Source organism: Oxyura jamaicensis, chromosome 23 (assembly GCF_011077185.1).
Source record: "Oxyura jamaicensis isolate SHBP4307 breed ruddy duck chromosome 23, BPBGC_Ojam_1.0, whole genome shotgun sequence".
NCBI lineage: Eukaryota > Metazoa > Chordata > Aves > Anseriformes > Anatidae > Oxyura > Oxyura jamaicensis.
The window spans coordinates 5,764,236-5,789,145 of record NC_048915.1 but is presented as its reverse complement, the minus strand read 5'-3'; the positions used below and the strand labels follow the sequence as shown (position 1 = coordinate 5,789,145).

The 24,910-nt window shown below is 53.7% G+C and overlaps 1 protein-coding gene across 3 annotated transcripts; it reads left to right on the top strand.

The window, feature by feature from the left end:
* Positions 1-559: 559 nt before the first annotated feature.
* On the top strand, positions 560-24,543 carry PTP4A2 (protein tyrosine phosphatase 4A2). Of its 3 annotated transcripts, XM_035345382.1 has the most exons (7): positions 560-575; positions 898-971; positions 11,982-12,631; positions 14,221-14,313; positions 18,702-18,832; positions 20,869-20,943; positions 22,066-24,543. In XM_035345382.1, the coding sequence occupies exons 3-7, from the start codon at positions 12,536-12,538 to the stop codon at positions 22,172-22,174; spliced, it is 504 nt and encodes a 167-aa protein (XP_035201273.1). In that variant the 5' UTR covers positions 560-575; positions 898-971; positions 11,982-12,535; the 3' UTR covers positions 22,175-24,543. The 3 variants fall into 3 exon arrangements, with proteins under 3 accessions (XP_035201273.1, XP_035201272.1, XP_035201271.1); XM_035345381.1 differs by lacking the exons at positions 560-575; positions 898-971 and adding an exon at positions 2,085-2,250; XM_035345380.1 differs by lacking the exons at positions 560-575; positions 898-971 and adding an exon at positions 3,366-3,616.
* Positions 24,544-24,910: the final 367 nt, after the last annotated feature.

Genomic DNA, 24,910 nt, shown 5'->3' with positions numbered 1-24,910 from the left:
CCGGGCACCACCACCGCCGCCACCGGGTCCCGGGCCCCGGCCCATGCGGGCGGCGGGGTCGTCGCGGCGCTGCATGGGGGGGGCGGGGCGGGGCGAGCCGAACGGAACCGGGCCGGGCCGGGCCGAGCGGAGCGGCGCTGCCACACCGTCCGCCGCGGCGCCACGGCCGGAAGTGAGCGGCCGGAAGTACCGCCCCCTCGGTTACCCCCCCCCACAGCTCCCGCGCGACCACCCCGCGCGCCTCCGCGCCTGCGCAGGGCGCCGGCCTCGCGGCTCGGCTCGCCCCGCCCCGCCCCTCACGGGGCGCCCGTGCGCAGAGAGCGGGTGGCGGGTAGGGAGCGGGGCGCGCGCATGCGCAGTTCTGGGGCCGTGAGGGGGGAAAGAGCTGCGTGTGGGGAAGGGACCTCGGCCTCGACTGCGCACGCGCAGCGCTGGCGGCGCGACATTAGTCCTGGGGCGGCGCGAGGAATGTCCCGGGCGGCCTCAGCGCGCGTGCGCACAGGCTGTGGCGCGGGGGGGGAGGGGAACTGCTGCGCGCAGGCGCACTTGGCTGCCCGCGCGGGGACGGCGCTGAGGTGCGAGGCGGCGGGGCCGGGGCCTGAGGGGGCTCCGAGGGGGTCTCAGGCCCAGGGGAAGGTTTCTCAGCGGGGCCTCAGAGCCCAGGGAAACGGCCCTGCTCGTTTTCCCTCTGAGGGTGCCCGTTCCCACACAGGGTGTGTCTGCGGGGTTCTGTTACCGTGGTTCTGGCGGGACAAAGGTTATTCAGGGAGCGGGCGGGGCGCACCTCGGTGCTCTCGGACACGGCGCAGAACCATGGCCTTATAGCTGATAAAACCGTGCGTGCTTCATCCCCTTAAGGACACGAATCTCATCTGGTCTTTCCGTGTCTCGTGACAGGGCCCAGTTTGCAGCAGCCACTTGTGCGGGGCTGGAGTCGATGTGCGTGGACAAACAGCCTCCGTCGGCAGCAGGTAACGGCGCGCCTGGGCCCTGCGCTGCCCCCTCGCCTCCTGGGTGCGGGTTTTAGTCAGAGCCTGTGCACAGCCAGCGCTCGGCATCAGTGCCTGGGCGCCTTCATGCCCATAAAGCCTTGACTCCGTAAGGGAGCTCCTGGTGTTGGCAGCTTCAGAGCTGCACAGCTCCCTGATACGTGTGCCTAGTGTGTGCCTCCTGTCAGGTCCTACCTTGTTTGCATGCTGCCTCTTTAACCCCAGGTGTATTCAGTGTAACTTCGGGTATGTTTCACTGAGATTCTCTTTCCTTGCCTGTCCTGTCGTTAGAGTTGCATTACTTGTAAATGCTGTGGCACCTTCCTGGAGCCAGGCGGTGCCAGCTCTGCTCTTGGAAACGCCATCTTTGCCCTAGGGTTTCCACCTGCTGCCTCAGTCATATTCCCTGAGCACGCACAGCTCTCCCCCTGCTACAGCCAGCCCCGCTGCTGTGCTTGTGCTGCTGTGGGGGATGGCTGCCATCAGCCATTTGATCTGGACCCATCCCTCCCAAGAATTTCAGCAAAAAGAGATGCGTGTGGCTCTTTTAGAGTTTAATTTCTAGAGGAAGGTTACTTGACGGGGCCCTGGTTTGTAAGTTAGGAAATCTGGGACCAGTTTCCAACTCCTTCCAGGCTTCTTAAGTGGAAGCGGACACTTAACAGGTCAGTTCCCCATCTCTAAATTGAGCTAATTTTGCTTCCTTTGTCCTCGGACTGTTTGATCTGCTGGGGTGCAAAGGGGCTGAGATGTGTCTGTTACAACCTCGTGGAGCCCACAGAGCGAGCAGCACAGCCCTGAGCTCAGCCAGGGCCGCCAGCAGCCATTGAAAAAGAGTCCCAGGGTGTTAAAATGGACGCGGTGCCCTCCTGGATGGGGCAGGGCGACAGGCAGAGGAGCGACAGCTTTCCTCTGGCCGAGGCAGGGAGGTGGGTCTGCCGCAGGGACAGCGCGGTGCAGCCAGCAGCCGGCAGAGCAGCGCCTTTGTTGCGCTGCTCCCGAGGAAGAGGCCCGGTGGGCCGGGGCACCGGGCGCTATGCAAATGGTGTGCGTCAGCGGCCCCGCCGGCCCGAGGGGCCCCGCCGAGGGCTTCCTGCGGGCGCGGAGGACACAGAGGCTGCCTTGTTCCAGCCCCCTCGCTCGGCCGGAGCTGCGGCGATGCCGGCGGTGACGGCCCGCCCGCCCTGCCCCCGGCCCCTGCTCCGGTAATTTTGTCTGGGCTGGCAGGGAAGGCGGCGTTAGGCTGCGGCTCCCGATGAAGGTACTCCTTACGGGATTAACGGGCGCTGCGCGAGCCGCAGCGAGCCCAGCCCCCGGCCGAGCGCTTCCCCCCGCCGGGAGCCCGGAGCGGTGTCCGGATGCCCTCTAGCGGGGCCCGGCCCGGCGGCGGCTCCACCCGCGGGGCAGCTTCGGGGGGACAGGAACCGAACGGCGCTGAGGCGAACCCCCCGGGGCAGTGCCGCCCTCCGCCGCCCCCAGCTTCAGGCTCCCGGGGGCGGCTCCGCCTCGGTCCCCCCGGGCTGCCCTCAGCGGGCACGGGGCCGGTTGGGAGGCAGGGGCAGGAGCCGGGGGCAACGCGGGGAGCGGGACCCGGAGCCGCGCCGTGCCCGGTGAGGCCGCCTGGGGGCCGGTACGGCCCCGTGCAGCCCGGTCCGGTACAGCTCGGTACGGCCCGATACTGCAGCCCAGGTCGCCACCTTCAGCCCCCGAGCGCCACGTGGCCGGGCCGGGCAGCGCCGGGCCCCGTTCTCCCCCTCGTGCCGGCCGCTCCGCGTTTTGAGGCGGTTTGGGGCTTTTTCCCCCTTTTCCTTTTTTTCTCAATGGGAGCGGCCGCGCCCGCCCGGCGGAAGGCGTGGGAACGGCGGGGCGGGCCGAACCACCGGGCGGGGGGGAGCGGGCCGTACCACCACTTCCCCGCGCGGGGGGGGGCGTGCTGGCGTGGAAGGGCCGGCGAGCACGTGGGGCCGGAGGGCGAGTCCAAGTGCGGCGGGGGGGCGGGGCGGGGCCCAGCGACCCCCCCCGGAGCTGCCCGGGGAAGGCCGGGCCGGCGCCCAGGGGGTGGGGAGGGCCGTGCCACCGCACCCACCGCGCAGGGGGGGTGTCGGCTCCGCGGTGATGGCGGGAGGGCGAGAGCGGCTCCCCACAGCCCCGGAGGGGCCTCCGCGCTGGGTTCCGTGCCTTCAGCCTGGTGAGCGGCGGCGGGGCTCAGCGGCTCCTCGCCGCGCTGCTTTCTTTACACCCACATTCCCGGAGTACCCCCGCGGTGGCTGCAATGGTCTCTCCCGGCGCGCAGGGCCGGGGCGGGCGGACCGTACCACGAGCGCTCCGCGGGGGGGGGGGGGGGGGGGGGGCGAGGGGGGGGGGGGGGGGGGGGGGGGCTGGGCCGTACCACGCGGCGCGGGGGGGGCGCGGCCTGTGCTCCAGCACCGTCCGGCGGCGCGCGGGCTCCCGGCTCCCTGCAGCAGCGGCCGGGCCCCAGCGGCTCCAGCCCGGCCCCGGCCCCGGCCCCGCCGCCTCCTTCCCTCCCTCCCGCCCGCCCGCCGCGCCCCTTCCCGCCCCCCTCCCGGCCCCGCTGCGTGGGAGGCGCCGGCCCCGCTCGGCAGAACGCCGACCGCTCAATGCCCGCGGTGAGGGGCCCGCGGCCGCGGGGGGGGGGGGGGGGGGGGGCAACGGGGGAGGAGGGGCCGCGGGAGGCCCCGCAGCCCCCGCCCCGGGGCGGGCCTGGGCTGGGGGGGGTGGCTGGGGGAGCTCTGCTGCCCCCCTCGGCTTTTTGGGGGGGTTCCGGGCCGTGGGGATGGGCCTGGGGGGGCTGCGGGGCCGGGGGGGAGCCCGCGGGGGGCCTGGAGGCCGTTGGGTGCCAGGGGGGCTCTGCTGGGAGGGGGGCGCCCGGTGCCCTGAGAAGCTGCGGGGGTCCCGGCCGGGGGGGGCTCCTGGGGGGCGTTTCCTCCTTGCTGCCCCCCCGGGAGGAGAGGCTTGCCCGGTTATGGGGCCGGGGGGGGGCTCCCCTCGCCTGTGGGGTTGGGGTGAGGGGGCCCCGCGGGGCAGTTTGGGGCAGCGGCTCGGGGCGTTTGGGAGGGGAGGTCGCTGCCCGTGGGCCTGCAGCAAGGGGGGAGGTGGGGAGAGGGCCGGGGGTGCGTGGGGGCTTGGTCGTACCTGGTACGGGGTGGGGGCGCCTGGAGGGCTCAGAAGTGGGGGTGGAGGGGGGTCTTGTGCGTGTGTGCGCACAGCTGGGAAACGGGTTGGGGGCAGGGGGGAGGCCGGCGGGGCCGGCTTTGCGGCAGGGAGCCTGCCTCGTGTCTGGCCTGGGGGTGGCCTGCAAAGGGTGAAGGGTTGCACCGGGAGCCGAGCGCTGCCGGGGGGGATCTCTTCCAGCCGGGGGTGGAGCTGGGAAGGAAGGGTGGCCAGGATGTGGTGGTTTTCCTGGGGCTTGCGCGGGGGAAGGGTTGTGAGAGCCGAGGCTGGGTTGTGGAGCTGGAGAGGGCTGCCTGCGGGAGCCGAAGGCAGGACGGGGGCCGAGGGTGCCAGGAGCGAAGGGCCGAGGCGGGGAGCGGCGGCCGTGCTGGGTACGGCTGGGGTTTGCCCCGCGGGGGGCGTGGAAGCCTGGCAGGGGGGAGCAGGGGGCTGCAGGTCTGGGGGGTTGTCGCAGGAGCAGCCCCTGTGCCCTCGTGGCGCAGGCTCCCGGCGAGGCTGGGTCACGATCTGCGTTTTCTCTCGGGGCAGCCGCGTGCTGGTTGCTCTCAGCGCGAGGAGGAGTAAGGCAGAAAGTTGGCTCTCAGAGGCGCCCGTATAAATGGAAAGCGGCCTCCGAACTCCCCGAATGAAGCAGTCGGGTTCTGACTCAGAGCTGCAGTTAGTATTTAAAGGAGAAAAAAAAGATAAACCCACCGCCAGCAGCAGCCTAAAAACTCTATCTTCTTATGACTCAGCGTGTAGAAGTGCTTGGAGTTGAACTCAGCTGCTGGAAAGGAAAGGTCGCCGGGAGCTGGAGCTACGCGGGAGGCGGCTCCTGCGTTCGTAGGGGTGCACGGCCAGGGCTGCTTGCGGGGTCTGGTTGGGATGTTGTTGCCTGTGCCCCCGAGAAAGGTGGGTTCTGCCTTTGTCCCTTGGCACGGTGACACCGGCGCGGGGCTGCCCTGTGGCCGCAGCCGGCTGCCTCGCTCCTGCCGCAGGACTTTGCCCCGTGCCGGAGCCGCGCTGGGGAACGACCGGGCGGCCTCTGCTGCCTCGTCCTGCCGGAGCCGGGCAGCGCCGGCCTCCCGCAAGGGCACGCTTCCGTCCTTGCTTCAAGGAAGAGAGTCCCCAGCTGCAGGCGTAGCTCTTGAGGTGCTGCAGGGCGAGCGGGGACGCTTTGGAAGCGGTGTGGGTTGTGTTGTGGGGGTGTCATTGGAGAGCTGTCGGTGACGTACGGGACTGACTGGCGGGGGAACTCTGCGGTGCTTGTTGTACTTGGCCTAGTCCGGCGGCCTGATTGCCTGCTAAAGAGCTGGGATTTTAAACAGCTCTGACTAAACGCTGGAAAAATGGACCTAAAGGCTGAGAGTCCGGGCTGGAAATGGCACTCCGACACGTGTGAATCGTGGCCCTAGGCTGGCACCTGCGGGCCGGTCTCTGCAGCCGGTATCCCAGGAACAAAGTACCTTCAGAGGGGCTGCGGGCCTCACCATCACCTCGTGGCTCTTTTCCCTAATTGTGAAGGGTGGAAGGGGTCTGAAATCTCTTGATCCCTTCCCCTGTTCTAACCTCGAGGTGCCGGGTGGCCGTCTCTGCTCAGGGCACTGCTGCACGTCTCCTTGTTCCCCCTCGTTCCTCTACTTTGTGCTCACAAGTCAAATTCTTTCTGGTGATCTGCGCTGAGAGCCGGGCCCTGCTCGAAGTAACGCACCGTGGATTTTAACGGTTGTGGCGCTGTGGACGTGCAGTGACGTTTATCAGCAAGCTTCGGTTTCAGCTGAGGCTGACTTTAGCTGCCACGGGAGCGTGGACGAGGAGCCAACTCTCCACGAAGTCATTTTTCCAGCAGAGGTAGATGGCAAATTCAAAGTGAGATGAGTAAGATGCAAGAAATTCGGCTTTGTAGCTTCACAGAATAATGGCCCTGTTGCTGTGTGGTTGGAAATCGCTTTCAAGTCCTGCTTGGCTTGTTAAGGTGTTTTTTTCTTTAGGTGCTTGGTCCGAATGTGAGAATATTTCCTCCGACCCGCTGGGGAGGCTGCTGACCTCGCGATGTGCTTCCAAACGCCAGCAGCTGATGCAGCTCAGCTCACCCTGCTGAGTTTTAGAGTCTAGTTTAGGGTCACGTAATCGTGAGGTGTTGGCGAAAAGTTACCTTAGGTTTTGGGTTTTAGGAGTTCAATGCCATTTTCTGGTGATAGCGAGCTTGGATTCCTCGTTCCTGGGGGGCCTTTTGGTTTACACATCAAACGCTTCTGGTAGCTTCAGCCTTTTTGGGTATGCAAGTCGTATTCAAATGTGCCTTCTGGAGGGATTTTTTAACTAGGCGGTGGGCGGGGAAAGCATTGAAAAAACTCCCAGATGTCAGAACCGCCTTGCTAAGCGGCGAAGCAGGTTCTGGCTCACAGGAAAGGAGAACTCTGCAGCGTAAGGCACGCGCGCCAGCCCTGTCCGAAGGGCTCGGGGTCTACGTCTCATCGCTTCGCCGCCGAGCTTGCCAGGACGGCCTTCTCCGTGCGCTGCCGCCCGCGTTGGAGACGGTGGTCTGACCTCACCCAGGCTTGGGGGTGACGGTTCTGTGCCTGCTGCTCGGGTTCTGGTTCTCCTGCTGCGTCGCCTCACACGGCACATCTGACAGTCTCGTTGCTTCCTGGTGCGTCGCTTTCCAATTGAGATTTTTTTTTAATCTGGACTTTGTTTTTTTGTGTTTTTTCAATCTTGCAGAGGCAGATTTGTATCTGCTGCTGTCGCTTTTACGGCCCGGGACGGAGTGACTGGGGTAGTGCAGAAGGAAACGCATGAGTCACCGGCAGAACTTGTCAGCGCGCGGGGAGGGAGCTCCGCCGCGGGGGTGGACGGGGCGGAACAGTAAGACTTCTGACCTCACCCCTCTCTAGGCACGTGTCGTCCCGAGCAGGCTTCCTTCGGAGGGTGTTCAAGAACTTTTTTCCAAGAATGCCAGCTCCGGCGTTTCTTTCCTCCGCGCGCTGGAGGAGTTGGTGCTTTGGGAGAAGGGCTCTCGGTTCTTAGCCACGTGGGTTCCTGCTGTGCTGGGGCTGACTGCCTTTGGGGGTCTCGCTGAAGCCCTCCCTGGCAAAGCACCTCGTGCTGCCAGGAGCTGGGTCTTCAGGACGCTTCTGGTGGGGAATTGGCACGATGCAGGTGGCTCAGAGCGGCGGCGCAGGAAGAGGAAGTGAAATGCATAAAGCACGGCGAGCGTCAGGAAAGCAGGGCCGCAGCGCCCTCGCAGAGTGGAAATTTTCACGGTCAGGTTTTGCAGCGGCAGTGCACCGTGGTGCCGATTTCAGGTGTGCGAACACAAACCACAGGAATGAGGTTTTATTGAAGAGGAAAAGCAAAAAATCCGGCAGCTCGTTACCCAGTGGCGTTAGCATTGAACGGGAGCTCCCACTCACGGGGCAAAAGGAGCGCAGGCCGTTTCAAAGCACCGCTCTCCAAACACCGCAGTGTTCCAGCGCTGACCGACAAATTAGCGGGCTTTGCTCCGCATCCTGTGCTCGGGCTTATTTTGAAAGGGGATCCGGGCGACCTTTCCGAAGGTAGCTGCGTTTTGCAATCCGGGCCGGCTGCAGCTGTCGCAGGCTGTTGAGCTGTCGCCGTGCAGCTCAGGAAGCGCTTCCAGCCGTGCGCTTGGGAGGTGGTGGGACGAGGAGCTCCCTTGGCCCTTGTTAATACTTTTTTTCATCAGATCCGTGTCCCCGAGCGTGCACAGCTCCAGTTCGTAAGAGAAGAGCCCTGCTGCAGCGTCTCATTCGGGAGTCACCGCGCTGCTGGGCAAGCCGAGCGCTGTGGCTGGGCTGGTTTTCTCCTTGAGGCAATCTCGAGTGAAATTTGTGTCGTCAGGAATTCATTCAACTCTTCTCTCCAAATTAGCTAGCCTAAATAAACGGGGGTGATTAATAGGCCTGCCCCTTGCTTACATGTCAGGCATATTTGCAGGATTTTGAGACGTTCTCGGCTCGGCCCCATTAGGCTTCCTCAGGCGTTCCCCGCAGGGAGGGCCGCGAGCTCGTGGTGGAACTTCAGTGAGTCACAGCTGTAGGTGCGGGGACTGTCACAGCCCGCTGAGCCTGGCTGGGGAGATAGGCATCTTGATTGATGATTATTCCCTGATAATTACGCTAAACGACACCGGGAACTAACTGCCAGGCATTTCCAGCTCCTCTCGGCTGCAGGAATCGCTGTCGCTGCTGCCCCGTTCCCCTCCTCTGCTTCCCGACGGAGCTCTCGCCCGTTCCCCGCGCGGACGTGGGAGATGTCGGCTCCCTGCCTCAGCCCGGCCACGGGAAGTGGGCTGCACCCTGCTGCACCTCGCTTCCCAAGTGCAGCAAGAGGGCTAATCGGCTGAAAAGCCTTTTCTGGCTGGCTGTCGCGCAGCCATCGTTGCTGTTAGTCGTCATCACCCGGATAGCGCTCGGCTCCCCTGGGATCTCGAAGAGCAGACTTGCTTGCTGACACCAGCAGGGAGAAATGTGCAGGTACTTCCCCGGGGAGCCGAGAAGTTTCAGACAGCGGGGTTTTCCTGTTTGTCGTTCTCCTGATGAGAAGCCCAGTCTTTCTTACTAAACTCGAGCTCAGTCGCTTGCGGTTGAAGCCCCGGGAGGAAGGGGAGTCTGTGTCAGCAGCCAGGCTGCTGTGAAAATAGGATTGGGCGCTACATAAACTTCTTACCCTTCTGGAAATCGTTTTTCAGACTTAAATACAGTGCTTTACATTTTTAATCACTCCTGAGCTATTAGGTAATTAAATGCTCTAGTAATATGCCTCCGGGGAAGGTAAGGTGGTGTCGTTCCTGCTCGACAGATGAGTCAAGCTCCTGGCAGCAGCTTGGTCAAGGTCAGCCAGGAGCAGTCGCAGATCTGAGCGCGGGGCTCGAGCTGGTGATGCCCTGCGCCTCGCTTCGTGTGCTGGAACCTGTCACCTCCCCGCGTCCTGCCTTAATGGCTCGGTAAATAGTTCTTAAAAAACATCTTTCAGGTAATTGGACTGAAATTCCCGCTGATCTGCTCGAGGGAGGAGGAGTGCAGCAGTAATGACCTGATTTGATGCGGCTCACGGCTCGGGTGGCGCTGGAGGAGGCTCCTCCAACCCCGTTATTGCTGCCGAAGAGAAAAACGCGTAAAGGATTTGTTTAAATATGGCACAGTCGCTCTACCCCCGGGGCGGTGTGCTCTGAAATGCCGTAAGCTGCTGGTACTCGGCTCCAAGCTCTGGTCTCCTGCACCAAGATGTGCTGATGGCTGGTTTTGGTTTAAATCCCCTTGCTAGGTTCTAAAAACTTGGTCTGGGGACTGCTCCTCTGGTGTGAGCCTCCAGGACGCGTCAGGTGGCTTGAGCCGATGTTTAAAGAGGTGGCAAAACCCCATCCCAGAATTTCTGTGGAAAACAAACGTTCCCCTGCATGGTTTTCCAGGTGTTGGGCACGTGCGGCTGCTGGAACGGCGGTTGTGCTGTTGTTGGTGTGTCACAGCCACCGCAGCGCGCGGTGCCGCGTAACAAAGGTGGGATTCAGCAGGCAGGTGAGAAAGTTGTGAGAAACGTGCGAGAACCGATGAGTGAAGGGACCTGAACGTTGTGTGCTCAGGTGGCACTCTTCCATCTGGGGTGAGACTTAATCCTCAGCCATTGTGCTGATAAAACGTTCCAGGCTCCCTTTCCGAAATCTGTATTCGAGTCACTCGGCGAGGGCTGCTTTAAGGCTGGGGGAGGTTAGTGGAAATCTTTGTTCTTGCCTCTGGCAATCTAATTAATGCGTTTTTTTGGCATTGGGAGCTGTTCTTGAAGGAAATAATTGCTGTTCTTTGGGCGATTTTTGACTTGATGTCAGTGAAGAAGGTAATTTTGTACTACTTAATTTGACTATTTTAAAACGAGGGTCTCATTAAAACATTGAGCTCACCAGAGGTTCGGGGTGTGGATTTCCAGGCTGTGTTTCCCTAATTGTATTCGCTTCAGCGTGCCACGCTGCCCTTTGGTTACGGGTTTGGGACCCGTGGGCTAGTCTGGATTTTACTCGGCTGCTTTCAAACTTTTTCTTCAAAGACACAAAGTGTCTGCAGTGGGCCTTTGGCTCTGTGCTTTTCACATGCCTCAGTCCTTTCAGTTTAAGGGTCTGTTGTGGCAGTACACCGCTCCAAAACAGATTTCACCATTTGGTGAAGTTTCCCTGCGCTGCAAAGCTGGTTCCCTCCCCTGCAGGTGAAGTTTGGTGCGTCTGAAGTCGCTTTGGACCCGCGAGGAGGTAGCAAAGCTCGTTGCCTTCTGACTCCCTTGCAGACGTGACACATCACCGACCTACTTCTGTTTGCTCGGGAATTTCACCAGGCCAAGCAGGGCTCGTCCTGTGAGCCGGCAGGAGGCGAGGGACGGAGCGGTGTTGTCTGAGCGATGCCGTGCCGATGGCTCGGTTTCTGAAAGCTTCCCCGGCACCTTCCCCACGAGCTCGGCTTTGAGCACGTCGCTTAAAAACAGCTGAGCAGACCTTGTTTCACCTGCAGCAGCAAAAGCCAGGTTGCTTACCGAGCATTTCAGCCTTAAACCTCGCCCTTAGGGTCAGTTCGGGTTAGCTCCCTCCTCTCTCAGCACCCCATCAGCTCTTGCTGTTGGAAACCGGCCGTGTTTGGAAGCCTCTGCTAGGACTGGGGGCTGCCGCCTTAACGCCCCAGGCTGCGAGCAGAGAGGAGCCTGCGGACAGCTGAAAGGAGAGCGCTGGGATGCTTTGAAATGCCCGATGCCTGGAGGTACAGCCCTGCTGCTGCTGGCAGCTCGGCGGCACGGCGCTGGTGACGCTTCTGGGCTCCCAGCAGTTTCAGTGCCCCCTCGTGCTGTTCAGAAAACGAAGCCATCGGTGGCCACAGCCGGCAGTGCGGGGAGGCACGGATGTGCCCGAGGTGCTGGGGGGTGCTCAGGGCTGGGGCTCTCGAGGCTGTGATGGCAGCTCCAGGTTTGTGCGTTGGACACACTCATGTCCATCTGGTGCGAGCAACGCTTTGGAAACGCAGGCAGTCCTCTCCTTTCTCGTCAAACGGAGAGCTTTAATTAGCAAGCGGTTCGTTAACTTGGGAGTGGGTCCTTGAAACCTGGCGCGAGGCAGAGAGCTGGGACAAAGTGAGCTGCCTGCGTGTGCCACGGCCCCGGGAGCTGGAGTCGGGGCTGGGGCATCGCTCACAGCTGCCAGCTCTGCCTCCACGACGGCGCCTTCGCTTTCTGCTTGTCCTGGTGGGCTTCGGGCTTCCTGGGGGTGAACGCTCGTTTCTGTTGGGCTTGGAGGTTTTGGGTTTTCCTTTGTTCTACGTGCTCAGAACATAATGACTTAAAAAAATGTTAATTTTGGTGTAATTAGCATCCTGTTTACCTTCTGCTCTTTATGACCTCGCTCGCTGGAGGCGTTAGTCACTGGCAGCGCGTTGTTCTGGGCAGCTTTAGTCACGCCTGCTTTCAGAAATCGCAGTGGTAGGAGCTTGGATCAGTGGTGCCGTCGATGTGTGTAGGATTCGCCTGCTGGTTCCTCTCGAACGTTCACAAGCAGCAGCTGCACAGAGGCTTCTCCTGAGCTGCTCGTCATTTTGGGGCTCTTCGTGCAGCTCTGATCAAAGCCTGAAATCTCAGGTGATCGGAATCCTCAGCGGGAGGAGAGGAAAGCTGCTTCGTGCTGCCCTAAAAGAAATGATGACGTTGGTATCAACTAACTCCCAAAGCTCGTACCGCCACTAATAGGTTAAGGCTTCAGGATCGTTAGTGGGTGGTGGTTCTGGAACTGGACGCGGCAGTTCCTCTGACGTGGTGTTTTCTTCTTTCCAGGTGTTCTGTTGGAATATACGGCGCACATTTATGGCGATTCTGAGCGTGAGGGCAGACTTCTGCCAGGCCCAGCACAGCATCCTGGCTGACAAGTGAGCCGAGAGCAGGGGGTTCCACGTGCCATAAGTACTTTGCCTTGAGGATTCCAGACACAGCGAACACAAATATATGGGATATCTTCTGCCCATTGGAAGCATATTCCTTTTACTGACTCTAGCAAAACTAAGCGTCAAGAAAACAAAGTGGAGAGAAAACCTGCCCTTACTTTTTAGCCTCACCAGTGCCTAAATGTAGAACAGGCTGCCTAGTCTTGCGAGTAGTCAGAATTCGTGGAGTCTGAAGGATACCACCTGCAGCAACTGAGGCCGAAGTCGAATTCGAGTGGATTCTGAAGCAAACCTGCTTTTCTAGAAGCGAAGTCTCTAAGGAACAAACACGTCGAAGCAAGCTCTGATCAATCCCAGCCATTTTAGTGGTCTTTTTAATGTTTTCTGCTGTGAAACGTTTCCAAGGTTATTGATTTTTTTTTTGCCCCTCACGTTTTGTTTGCCATTATGAACCGTCCAGCCCCCGTGGAAATTACCTACGAGAACATGCGTTTCCTGATCACTCACAACCCAACCAACGCAACCCTCAGCAAGTTCATCGAGGTAAGGCAGGCAAATAAAATACCATCCTTCTTTCCTTCTGGGTTCCTTGTGTGCTTGCTCATGGTTTCTGTAGAATTATTCACACCTGTGCTTCACAAAGCTCTGACTGTGTCACGTGCTCCTTGAATCAAGGCATTTTTTTCTTTAATACATTTCTTAATTACATTGCTGACGTTCTCTTGACAGTATGAGAAGAGAATTCTCTGATTACTTTTTTTCCAAATCTTGCACTTGTTTAAGTAGGAGAGACTGGGTGAGCTTCCATTTCCGAACGCAGCCCTGCACCCTTGCCGTTGTTCTTGTCCTGGCTTCCGAAGGACTTGTTCTGTGCTCTACACGTAACTTCTCATTAAATAGTACGGTGCTTCTAATACAGTGCTCATCTTCTGGCTTTTAAAGTAGCAATTAATGGAATTGTAACTGATTTCTGAACTTTCTCGTCCCGTCAGTAGGATTAAGCGCGGTGCTCACACTGATGTTGTAGTTTCCAGGGTATTTCTCCGGCTGCCGCCGCTCCCAGCGCTGTCCTTTTTCAGGGCTAAGTGCTGGCACCTGAAGCGCCTGACAGCCGCCTGGGTCGAGCTGTGGGAGCAGCCCATGAGGACGGGCGGTGAAACAGAGCATTCCTGACACAATAAGGCCTTAAATACAGCAAACCTTAATGGTCGTTGGACCTGAAAAACTAACAAATGGCATCGTCTGCTCCACATACAGAATTGTCTGCAGCAGTAGTAGCACGGTGTATTTCTGCACTCCGGTTTGCTCCAAACCTGCTGTACCTTTGTGCCCTTTGTATCCAGAGGACTTCTGTCTTGCCTACGTAGGCCCTTTTCATTCCCAAGAGATCCTGTCATCTGACGCCGATGTCTGACTGCAGCCTTCCATCACTTAGCAGCCTGCTCTTCACCACCAGTCCGCTCATACGTTAGTGGTTAATTTGTTTGGAAAGCCACATTTTTTAGTCTCTGTTTTTTCAGACTGGATTGTCTTCCTTTATTAGGAGGCTTGAGTCTGGAATAGATGCTGCTAATTGTTAAAAGTCATATTGACTCAGTCCAAACACGAGAGGAAATTCTGCTCGCTGTATCAACCTTCGAAGTGAACTGGAACAGCTTTTGTTTGATCTTCTGATTATTTATCTAGCACAATGTGCTACTTATAGTGCATTACAAGGAAGCTAGAGCATGGTGGTGTGTGTTCTGTTCCTCCCTGCCTCAAAATGTCAACACTGGCTGCAGCAAACAGTTCCAGGCTTCTATTTAAAGAGAAAAAGGAGCTGCATGGAGAGTATAAGCAGCTATTCTAATTTTGCTCATATATATGCATTTTTTTCCACGCTGGCATCTCCCCAGGGAGGAATAATTCCGAGGTGTTTCACGTTTATTCCTGTCACTGGTAGCCCTTATCCTAGCACAGGTGACAAACGCTCCTTTCACAGCTGGCCCGTGCTCCTTCGTCGTGCAGTCACCTGGGAGCTGTGCAGGTAGTACCTCTGGCTCGGTGTAAAATCTTTACTTTTGCAGCTGATGAGAAAGTCCTTGAATTTCTCCTCCTGCCGGTGTGCTCATATGTTTTCTTTCTTCTTAAAGGAGCTGAAGAAGTACGGAGTGACAACCTTGGTGCGAGTTTGTGATGCCACTTACGATCAAGCTCCTATCGAAAAAGAAGGAATCCAGGTTCTAGTGAGTTGTCCTTAACACTGTCTATAAATGAGAACTGCTTGTCCACGAGCGCTGGGGGTAGCTCCGTGCTTGGGAAGAGCTTATGGCTGTTCCAGACTGCCCAAAAGCTGTGTGATCCCCTGCATCAGACAAAGCTGGTCTTGAGAAACTCTCTGTGCTTCTGTGCAATGTATCTGCTGATGAATTTCTGCAGCCCGAGTGCTTCAGTTGGAATAGAAGCGTGTGCTCCTGGGTTTCCGGATTGCTTGAGATACTCAGGCTGTATTTCAGTGGCTAGGTTTATACTAATCCAAAGAGAATTCACAGAACTTCGTTCTGCTCAGCCTCGTGTTTCACACGGCCTGCTCAGTCCTTTCCTTTCCACACAGCACTTCTTGGCTTTACGTTTGCAGTTGCCCTTCTCAGGATGCAGATGAAGCTCCCTTCCCTCACGCTCAGCAGCTGCTGCCTGCTGAGCCCCCAGTAACAAGCCGCTAGGCCGCTGCTTTGCGTTAGACCCGGGTTTCCGTGGGCACTTCATGGGGTCGGTGGCCGGGAGCACAGCGCTGGTGCTTCCCTGCCGGGCAGGTGGAAGGAAATCCTCTGCTGCTGCTCCTGTTCCTGCTCGGTGACTGCCTGCGTTGGCTGGCACCGCGGGGTGTTCTGAGCATTTTTTATTATTTCGTAATTTATTTTTTAGGAGGTATGTGCTCGAATTAACCTTGCAGGCAGTACTTTTCCAGGCAATACTTCTGAATTATTACAGTGTGTTAGATAGAATCAGTTTATTTTGCTGGGGTGAGTAACTCTCTGTTAAGAGGCCAGAAATTGCATCTTGCCTTCTGTTGGTGCTGCCTGCTGGGTGCTGGGTGCTGGGTTTGGGTTTTTTTAATGGCTCAGCTGGAGGAAAACCTTCAGTTTCCCATTAGGAGAAAAGCTCGTACTCTGGCGTGTCTGTGAAATTCCACATGCAGGTCAGGCAGGTTTCTTGGCTCCTGGCCCTGGGAAGCATTTACTCCGGTTCCAGGCAGCCACGTGTGCCTCCGTGGTGGTGGAAAACTCGGTCATTGCAGGGCTTCCAGGCCCCTCCGGCTGCGTGCTGGAGTAGCACTTCTGTTCCTTTTGGAGCTGTCTTGGGCTCAGGCGCGCTGCGAATCCTCTAGCTGTGAGACTTGGAAGCTTAGCAGAGACTGGAAGGACAAAGCCGTGGTGTCAGCCCTCGGAGCCCTGCTTTAAGCTGGCGCTTAGCGGATGTCAGGTCCCGTGGCAGAGCAGGGACCCGGGTTCCTCCTTGGAGACTAAAGGGCAGTTTCCCTGTGCCCAGCTCCTTGGATGGCATTGCTGATCCCGATGATCCCAGTCGTGATCTTCTCTTTGTAACCGACTGTATCGCAGCGGTGTTTGGCTGCGTGGGATCAGTTAACCAGTTACTGACACGACCGCAGCTTTTCCTTCCCATTAAGGTGTTTTTTCCAAACCGAGCCCAGTTGCTGTTCAGAAGTGGCGTCGAGCTACCAGCTGGCTGAAAAAATCCCCCATTTATTTAAAGCTGTAAAAATAACAAAGATTAATAACGCAGCCTGATGGAGCTTGGCGTCTATTTTAAAGCCGTCGAGGTCAGAAGCGCAGTGAAAGCCCAGAAAGCGAGAGCGTTTCAGCACAGCCCGCTCTCGTGCCACGCTGCGGTGTCGTGCGCTGGCACGCGGGGCACAGCGTGGCACGTAGATGCCTTGGCAGATGGCAGAGTGAGAAACGGGAGAGCGAGCTGCTCTGTGCCTGACGTAGTACTACTGCAGGCGTGTTTATCAACAGAGATTAAGGCCAAGAGCCGGGCAGGGATGGAGGTAGGTTCTGGGGGTTTCTGTGCTGTTCTTACAGCTACGTCCGTGTGCGAGGCCTTGCCACGTAAAAATGGTACCTCAGAAAAAAAACGTTTTTTGCAATGAGTAGCAGTCAAGGAGGGCTGCAATAGTTCTGTTCGTGGTAAGGGTCTAAGACACATTTTGTGGTTCTGGATTTCTTTCTGCTCCGTGCGGTCGGGAGCGCCCCGGTAGAGCCGTGCCTTCGCTGCCGGCCGCTGCTTCTGCCTCGCCACGGGCCCTGGTGCTGAAGGTGGGACTGTCCCACGCGGGTGGCCGCGGTCTCATCCTGCGCAGATGCTGGCAGTTCTGCTGCACCTGGGCTTTGGAGAAAGGGAACTTGGTGGCTTCACAGCCCCGGTGCTGCTCTGGGTCAGCCCCGCGCTGCACCGCCGGTCCTGCGCACGTTGCTGGCTGACAAACCCGGCGCTGCTCTGCTGAGCGAGGCTGCTCCAGATAAAGGTAAATAAGAGCTGCCTTCACTGCCTGTCGTCCTTCCCAGCTCCTGCAGGCACAGCGCTGCGTTTTCTGGTGATGCAGGCTCGGCGCATCGTGCTGGCTGTTCGTGGCTGCTGTGGTCGGGGAGCCCAGCACCTTGTTTCCTGTGCTGTCAGACAGGTGCTTGGAGGTGTTGCTGGCAGAACTCATAATTAGGGGAGGAAAAAACCACAGACCTGCAGAACTTGGTCGCTATTACTGCTCTAGTCCAGAATTAGTCTCGTTCCTGCTCTGGGCAGTGTCCCGTCAGCGCCGCTGCCGTGGTGTGCCGGCGCTGGGAGGTGATGCCCTCCCAAGACACGAGGGTGGTCATTAGCTCCCAGCAGCACGTGCCTCGTGCGGACGTGAGGGTTGACACGCAAACAACAGCAACACAGTCACATACTGCATGTGGTCTGCAGGAAGGGATTTTAACCCAACCCAAAACTAGGACACACAATTGAAATGTAAATCCTGTTCTCTGCAAGCCGGGTTCAGAAGAAAGCATCTTGCAGTGGGCAAAGCCTCTTCTCTCGTCTGCCCAGGCGTTCCTCCCTGGGACAGCGCATGACACCGGGCCGAAAATAATACTGCTAGCAGAGTGTGATTGAGTGGAAAATCTTGTAAAAGCCTTTTATTGGAAAGAACAAGATTTACTTTATGATGTTGTATAGCCTTGCAGCTTGCTGCATTGTCCCAGGTATTTTTAGTTTCCTACTTCCTTTAATAAGGAGAGCTGCACGCTTTCAGGCTTTGTCTTTCCAAATTAATCGCATGTAAAGGGATTTCAGTAACTTGAAGAGTTTTGGTTTTGCAGTTCTGACAGATTTGCACCTTGCAGCTTTCTAATGGTTACACACCCATAGGGCTGAGATCCTCCGTGCTCTGCTTGCTGGTCGGGAGGTAGTGGGGCAGCAGGAAGTGCATTTCCAGGTGAAAAGCCTGGCGTTTCTTAAGCCTTCCCTTGTGCTTGTTCGGTTTTCACATGTTCTTGCAGGATGCAGAGAATATTGCTTGACATTAACCCGTTCTCAAGATACTACTTGGAAAAGCTTGTTCCTAGTCAGTGAAGGAAGAGGAGGGCTCATTTTGAAGCAGTTTCCCTTCCATTTTGCGAGGTTTTTGAAGAACACCAAACTCTGGTTATGAGTCTCTCTGTGAAATCGCGCTGCAGTCTGCTAATGGAAAGCACTAAGTAACCATGAAGCAGGACTTCCCCCTGAGTCTCGGAGTGCTCCTATTACAGCACGCCCCGTGTCTGAGGCTGGGAAGCGCGTCGTCGTGCTTGAAATGCAGGGCATGTACCCCTCCTAGCGCAGGTTCCAGGAGGGAGCTGTGACCTCGAGAAAATGGGAAGCTTCTCCCACGTAATTTTGGTTTCCAGCCATTCTGATGACATTAGGGGTGGCCTAGGTAGCTTAAACATTGGCAACCCCTTTTATAGACAGAAACGAGAGTTTAAATGCTGCTTTGTTGACTTTGCCCTTGTCGAAGCACTGTTCCTTTTTGCTTTTAAATATGAGGTGTTTTTTTTTGTTGGCTTGAGAATACCCAGGTAACTGAGTCTTGCTGCTCCCTGGATGCACGGACAGCCGTGCAGGCTGCTTAATTTGCACTGTTAGGAAGTACCTTCTCCGCGGTACAGAGGCTGCAGTACAAATAGTATTTTAAAAGGTCGACACAATCACAGACAGAAGTTTACAGAGTTCTCATCTGTCAAATATTTATTTGAAATGTCCATCGATTTTTACACTTCTTTAGTAAAATGAGATTTCAAGGGCAGCTATTAAAAAAAACAAAACGATTCTACAGGGAAATTATTGCCAAGTTCTATTTAAGTTTTATTGAAAAGCCTAATTCAGTGGTTGTTAAAAATGTAGTGTTGCATTATGATACTGACTTGCAAGCTTCTGACTAGAGAAAGACCCACGGAAGTGATAAGGAAAATACTCTGTAAATATTCATGTTGCCCCCTCCTGGTTATGGTTGCCTTGCTGTTGCCTATTGAAATGTGATTGTGTGCATGTGCTTCAGGAACATCCATCTCTAGCTGCTGTCTCTTTTCCTTCACAGGACTGGCCGTTCGATGATGGAGCACCACCCCCGAATCAGATAGTTGACGACTGGCTAAACCTGTTGAAAACCAAATTCCGCGAAGAGCCTGGATGTTGTGTCGCTGTTCACTGTGTTGCAGGGTTGGGAAGGTGAGTGCTCTGCTCTCTGGGCTTTCTGCTGGCCTTGGTCAGTCAATGCCTGTGGGAGGTAGGTCACAGAAGGTGTTAGCTAAATGCCAATCTCTGCGTTTTGTCCCAAGCAGTGCTTTAAAGCATCATCATCACGATTGTGTCGTTAAGCAAAAGAGATTTATCGCAGCTTAAAAATCTTCAGTAATGTCATAAGTGATCTAGGGTCAGAGATAAAATGCGGAGTGATTGCTCAGGACACTTCTCTAGATCATGAACGACACGCAGGCAGTTGGAGGCGTTACTAGTTTGGAAGTGTTCGTTTGCCTGCTAAAACGAGGTGTCTTCTGCTAGGTCTCCTCCGCTTTTTGCCAAATGCGATATACGTGCACAGTACCATTTCTAAGGCTGTACAGTTTTGAAATATTTCCTCCTGTTTTTAACTCCAGAGTTTTAAGCATGGGGTAATCAAAAAAAAAAATTTAGAAAAACTGGTTCAGCTATTGACTTTCTTACCCTAAGTGGCTTCACCTTAGAGAAGGGTTAGGCTTTTATTCCTTGCTCGCATGCAGACGTGTATTTCTCTCCTTCTCACTACTCATAATGTAACTTCCTTCTGTGGGAGGAACTTCCTTTCAAGGTGAAATAAAAAGTGCTGCTCAGAAAGCTAAATGCAACCTTCGTATTCCCAAGTGTAATCTCTGAGTGTTGTTTGTCCTAAAACTAGGACAAAATGGAGCCTAACTGTTAGTATTCTTACAGTAGCCATGGGACTGTTAATATTTAACGATCTGAATGAGTAGGCAAGAAAGGTGGATTAAAGAAAGTCAAGTACGAACAGAGTTGGAGTGCTTCAAGTTCTTAAATTTCCTCCTCTGGAGAGGAAGAGATGGGGGAAATGAAAAGGTACGCAGAGAAATGGCCAATATTTAAGTGACGAGAGCCAGCCAGGTAAAGCCCAAGGCAATTAACATGATTTCTTTATCCATTTCTGCTCTATTTTTAGCTGAGGATCATCTTTAGGAAGGTGGCCACGTGTAACAAGAGATACTAAACTGCCTTTTTCGCATAATGCCAGGCCAAACTGTACCAGAAGCTTCCCTTCTTGTGTATATATTGCAGCCTCGTGTGGTGTATCTGTTCCTTACACAATTACCTTTTTGCTGTTGCTCTCAGACTGTTTGTGGCAGAGGGAAAAGGCAGAGCTTTACAGATTTAGCTCTAATCTGGAAAACTCAGCCCCTATAGCAGGGCATTACAACTCAGCTATAGTAAACAGAGATTTTATTTTTTCAAAACGACTTCTGAGGTTTCAGATTGTTCCCCTTGGAAAGTGGATTCTTCTGTTTATGCAGGTGCAGCGTGGCAGTGACAGGGAGTTGTTCTCCTGCACTGTATTTTTGTTTAGCTATGAGTACAAGTTGTCCAACTGCCAGCACCTGTTCAATCCTTTATTGCTCTGCCACCAGAGGTGCCTGTTGCAACTCTACATGCTCAGCAGGGTGAACACCAATCCAGGAGAAAGCCGATGTGTGCTGTGATCTCAGCTTGTTGGAAAAGCTCTGTGCTCTTAACTGATCTCTTAAATGAGGTCCCCAAAGTAGAAGGCTGTACTTCACTGCCACTGGAATGCCCAGTTCCAAGAGCAGCGTGTCATAAATCAGGTTTATCTGTAAAAGTCATCTGTTCACAGATCTGGCTCGTGTACAGCTAAACCTCGTGTTGTAAGAAGCAAAATACATCCAGGTGATGCTACAGACTTCTTTTACCAAAGTAGAAAATGAGGTTATAGTGAGATGAGAGAGCATAAACATCTAGAACTCCTGCTCCATACCACCGAACAGTAAGGAACGCTGTTTGTGTGTGTGTTTGCTGGAAACAGAGCTGTCTGCTAAAAGAAATTTTCCATGAGATACTCAGCAGGCAAATGGCTTTCTGTAGATAACATTTAAAGAGGAAAGACTTAAGCTGTTTGTTTATAGATTAATTTGATGTATTTTGAAGGATTCAATCTATTGTTTCTCCAGATCTTCCTTAAATATTGATTTTTCCTTTAGGGCTCCTGTCCTGGTTGCACTTGCTCTCATTGAATGTGGAATGAAGTACGAAGATGCAGTTCAGTTTATAAGGCAGTAAGTTAAGCTTCCTCGTTCTCAAAATAAATTCTCGCTTTATGTTGTATTTGAACAGCATGCATCTTCATAAAGGTTCGTTAAGGTTTTTCACTTGTTTTCTAGTCGTTATATCCTGACAATATGGAACATGACTTTAATGTTAATGCTGGAGGCTTGTGCCCTTTTTCTCTGTGTCAAGATGAGGATTAAAAAATGATATCCCTCCTCCTTTTTTTAAATCTGGGCTTATATTTTAAGCCATTGGACTCAGACCCAAAGCTTATGGACTCAGAGGGGGAGGCAGTCTAGGCTAGGGCAGTAAAAATTGTGGCTGGAGTTGGACGTTGTCTAATTGCTCCTCACTCAAAAATAATAATAAATCTAGTGAGTCTGGACCCCCAGGCAGCTCGATTTCTCCAGCAAGTAGGTGAGCATCAGCACTCCTACAGGCGTTGCGCACGAGTGCGTTATCCACTCAGGAAATGTCAGCAGCCACCTTGTCTGGAAAATAGCAAAACTGGTAAAGGATGAGAATGCAGAGCCCTGTTGGTTTAGCAATAACATCAGATCTTGAAATGAAGCCCAGCAGGTAAGATTGATGTTGAATGAGCTTTGTCAAAAAAGCAATTCATCCTTTTATGGATTCCCAGGGTCTCCAGTTATCTTTGTAAACTATATTGATGTCAACAGATTTTTCTGAACTTTTCCTTTTTTTAAATTGCTTTTTATGTTCGCAGTTACAGTACCTTTCACATTGAGAAGTTCTTTTCTGAGCACTTCTTATATATTTTTAACTGACTGTCATGGTCTTACTTAGCTACCACAAGTAGCAGATGCGTCTGCGAGGAAAGGGTGACCTTGTGGTGTTCAGTGACTGCTGCTGGTGCTGGAAATAAACTCTCCCAATCCAAGAAAATATGCTGAAATTTGCTAATGGGATTTTGATTTCAATATTGGCACGTAGGTAACGAGCTGCATGTGCTGCTCCAGTTTCTTTTCTCAGAGTGTCAATGGATGCCAAAGTACTGTTTTATGGATACAGAAAAGCCTTGGAATGGGGACTAATCTGTGTTAGAACACTTCTGGTGATTGAAGCAGTACGTTTTCCATTGATTTTAGCCTTCATTCTGTTTGTTTTAGGAAAAGGAGGGGAGCTTTCAATTCCAAACAGCTGCTTTACCTTGAGAAATACCGACCTAAGATGCGATTACGCTTCAGAGATGCCAACGGTCACTGCTGTGTTCAATAGAAAATCTCAGACGAAGGCAGAAGTTAGCATGGCTGTTTTCTGGACTCTTGGCACCTGGAAATGTGAATCTGGAATCAAACTACGTCATCAAATTAGTGGTGGAGTCAGTGCTCCTCAACCTCTGTCCTAATGGTGGTGATGATTGGAAAAAATAAAAAATAAAAAAAAATTAAGAGAAGCATTTCAGTGAAGGATTGTTTTCTCCTTAAGCTGCAGTTTGAACATCTGCAAGGAGAAAAGAAAATCAGTTTCTGAACCTTCTGTATTTTTAACTTTTTAAGAGAAGAAATAAAGTAAATTTTATGTCTAAGGAAAACCAGCAGAGCATTGGCTTGTGCAGAAACTATTTTCTTGATTTGAGAAAAGTACCCCACAATTAGGGCCCGATGCATTAATTCCAATAGGACTCTTTTAAATAGAGTTGCCTTTTTTTAAACCTTGCTGAGAGCTGGCAGACAGACAGGAGGAGAAGCCTCTGTTGCTGTATGGGCGCAGTCTGACAGCCTTAAGCCCAGCCTGGGCATTCTAGAGATTGGTGGTGTTTGTGTTACATGTCTACGTGGTGTTCAGACTCTGCAGGTGTGAGAAACTTCCTGGTGGGCTTTAAGAGAAGACTCATTGTCTGATATCTTTGGTGAATCTCCTAAGGGCCTTTTCAGATTGGTGGGAGACAGTGGTTTTAACTCGGTGTGCGTGTTTGTGTGTGTGCATGTACGTGTGATTTTGTGTGTATGTCTAAATCTTATTTCTCCAAAGAATTTGGCTGAAATGTTAATTGTCTTTCTGTTGTTAGATAGAAAATCTATCCTGGCAGAAGACTGACGTTCAAAAGTGTCCTAGGTGAGCAAGGGGCAATGCAGACAAGGAACTGAGATCAACTTACCTCTCATAAGGAAGAAGAAAAGGCTTTTTGCTGCTGTCCAGATTCTCTGCCTTTCTGAACACAGTAAATCAGGATTTGGGGGGAGGGTCTTATTTGTATTGTATATGAGGTGTAAAGATAGTATGCACACAAATGCTGTCCACGAAGAAATGCCTAGTGTGGGTCTTTCCCCAGACTAGCCCTCATGTACAGTTCAGTTTAACCACTGATTGCCTTGTTATTTTTTTATTAGGCTCTTTTGGAGGGAGAATCTCTAGTTACACACCAACATGCCTATCATGCATTTACCATTGGCAGACCGTAAACACGCTGGTTTTGGAGTGCGGACTTGGCACCATGTTCTCTGTAAGGCCATTGATGATGTCTGTGAATTAATCAAGGCAAGTCATTTTACAGCCTCTACGAAGCAGTTTCAGCCAGGCTAGTTCTACCAAACAGACGTTAGCTTCGTGCCCTGCCCAGTAGCGACCTCATGCTTTCGAGTTGACGTTGTAATATCCAGCAACTAAAGGCTTTGAATACAGGGCTAGGGTCGTACTCTCCTGTGACACTTTGCTGTGGAGCACCAAAGGCTTTGTTTGTCTGTGCCTGTAGTAGGTGTAGACTGGTACCCGTCTTTTACCAATACCTCAGCTGCTGGCTAAACGAACTGCCTTCACGGGATTTCTTCCTGTTCTAGAGTTCTGTTCTTAATGCACAGCTTAACTGCACAAACCCTTTCAGAAAACAAGTAATGGGCTTCTAGAATTCTATTCCTGGGAGGGATTTTATAAATTTAAGCAAATAATGGTACTTGTCAAGCCCCTCATTTTACAGATGCGCTGACAGGCCTCTTCTGAGGTCTGTGACTAGAAAACTGCACTCCACAGCACTCAGTCTGCACCTGACTCAAGTTGTATTGTACTAAGTTCCTTCCTCCTTTTAAGATGTGTAACGCTTCTGATTTCTTTAATAGATAAGAGACGAGAAAGTGTTTGTGATGTCAATGCCTACATTAGGGAAATAACGTATCTGGTAATGTCTGAGTCCACGGGGAAGGTAAATGACTCTAGAAGTATCGAATTCTGGCTTTTACCTTCCCCTCACAAACTAGAAGCTAATGCTCTAACTGTTTCTGCAAATTAAAATGGGTGTTCTTAGTAAAATGAAATACTGGTAGATTTGACAGAAGTTGGATTGGAGGGGAAGGTGTGGAGCTGGATTAAAAACAAAACCCCAAGCCCTTCCGAAGATTAATTAAAAATATATATATATTTTACATGCTGTATGTATAACTTTGCATTCTTCCCCCTAGTTTTACTCTGATTTATAATGTACTAATTATATACCGTGACTCTGCAGCCTTAACTGAGGAAAAAATACTGAGAAGTGCAGGCTGTCATGCAGCGTAGACACAAACGGGGGAACGTAATTGTGACCGATGTCCAGTAGGCACGATATTTGGTTCAGCACTTGAACGTAGTGCAATAAAGTTCTTGCAGTAAAATGTCTCTTCCCTCTGGCTCTTATGAATTTATTGCAGGTCATCAATGCTAAATGGTTTTTCTGTGGTCTCATCTGTAAAGGCCTTTGGACAAGTTTGTCCGTGCCCCGTGTATCCCTAGGCGTTGTTCAGTGCTACGTGGTCTGAACTGGTTGGTGGCTCCGTAACTACTGGGAAGCGCTGTTCCACTTCGGAGAACAGAGCAGTACTGCAGACAACCGCTTTCTTTCAAATTACCTGTTTAAAAACACAAAAACATGTAAATGTATCTTTTTAAAAAATATATATACATATAGAAAATAATTCCTGGTAGCGTTCCTGAGAACAGGCAAAGATTTGTTGCAAAACGTACTGTTGTGCCCTGGACAGG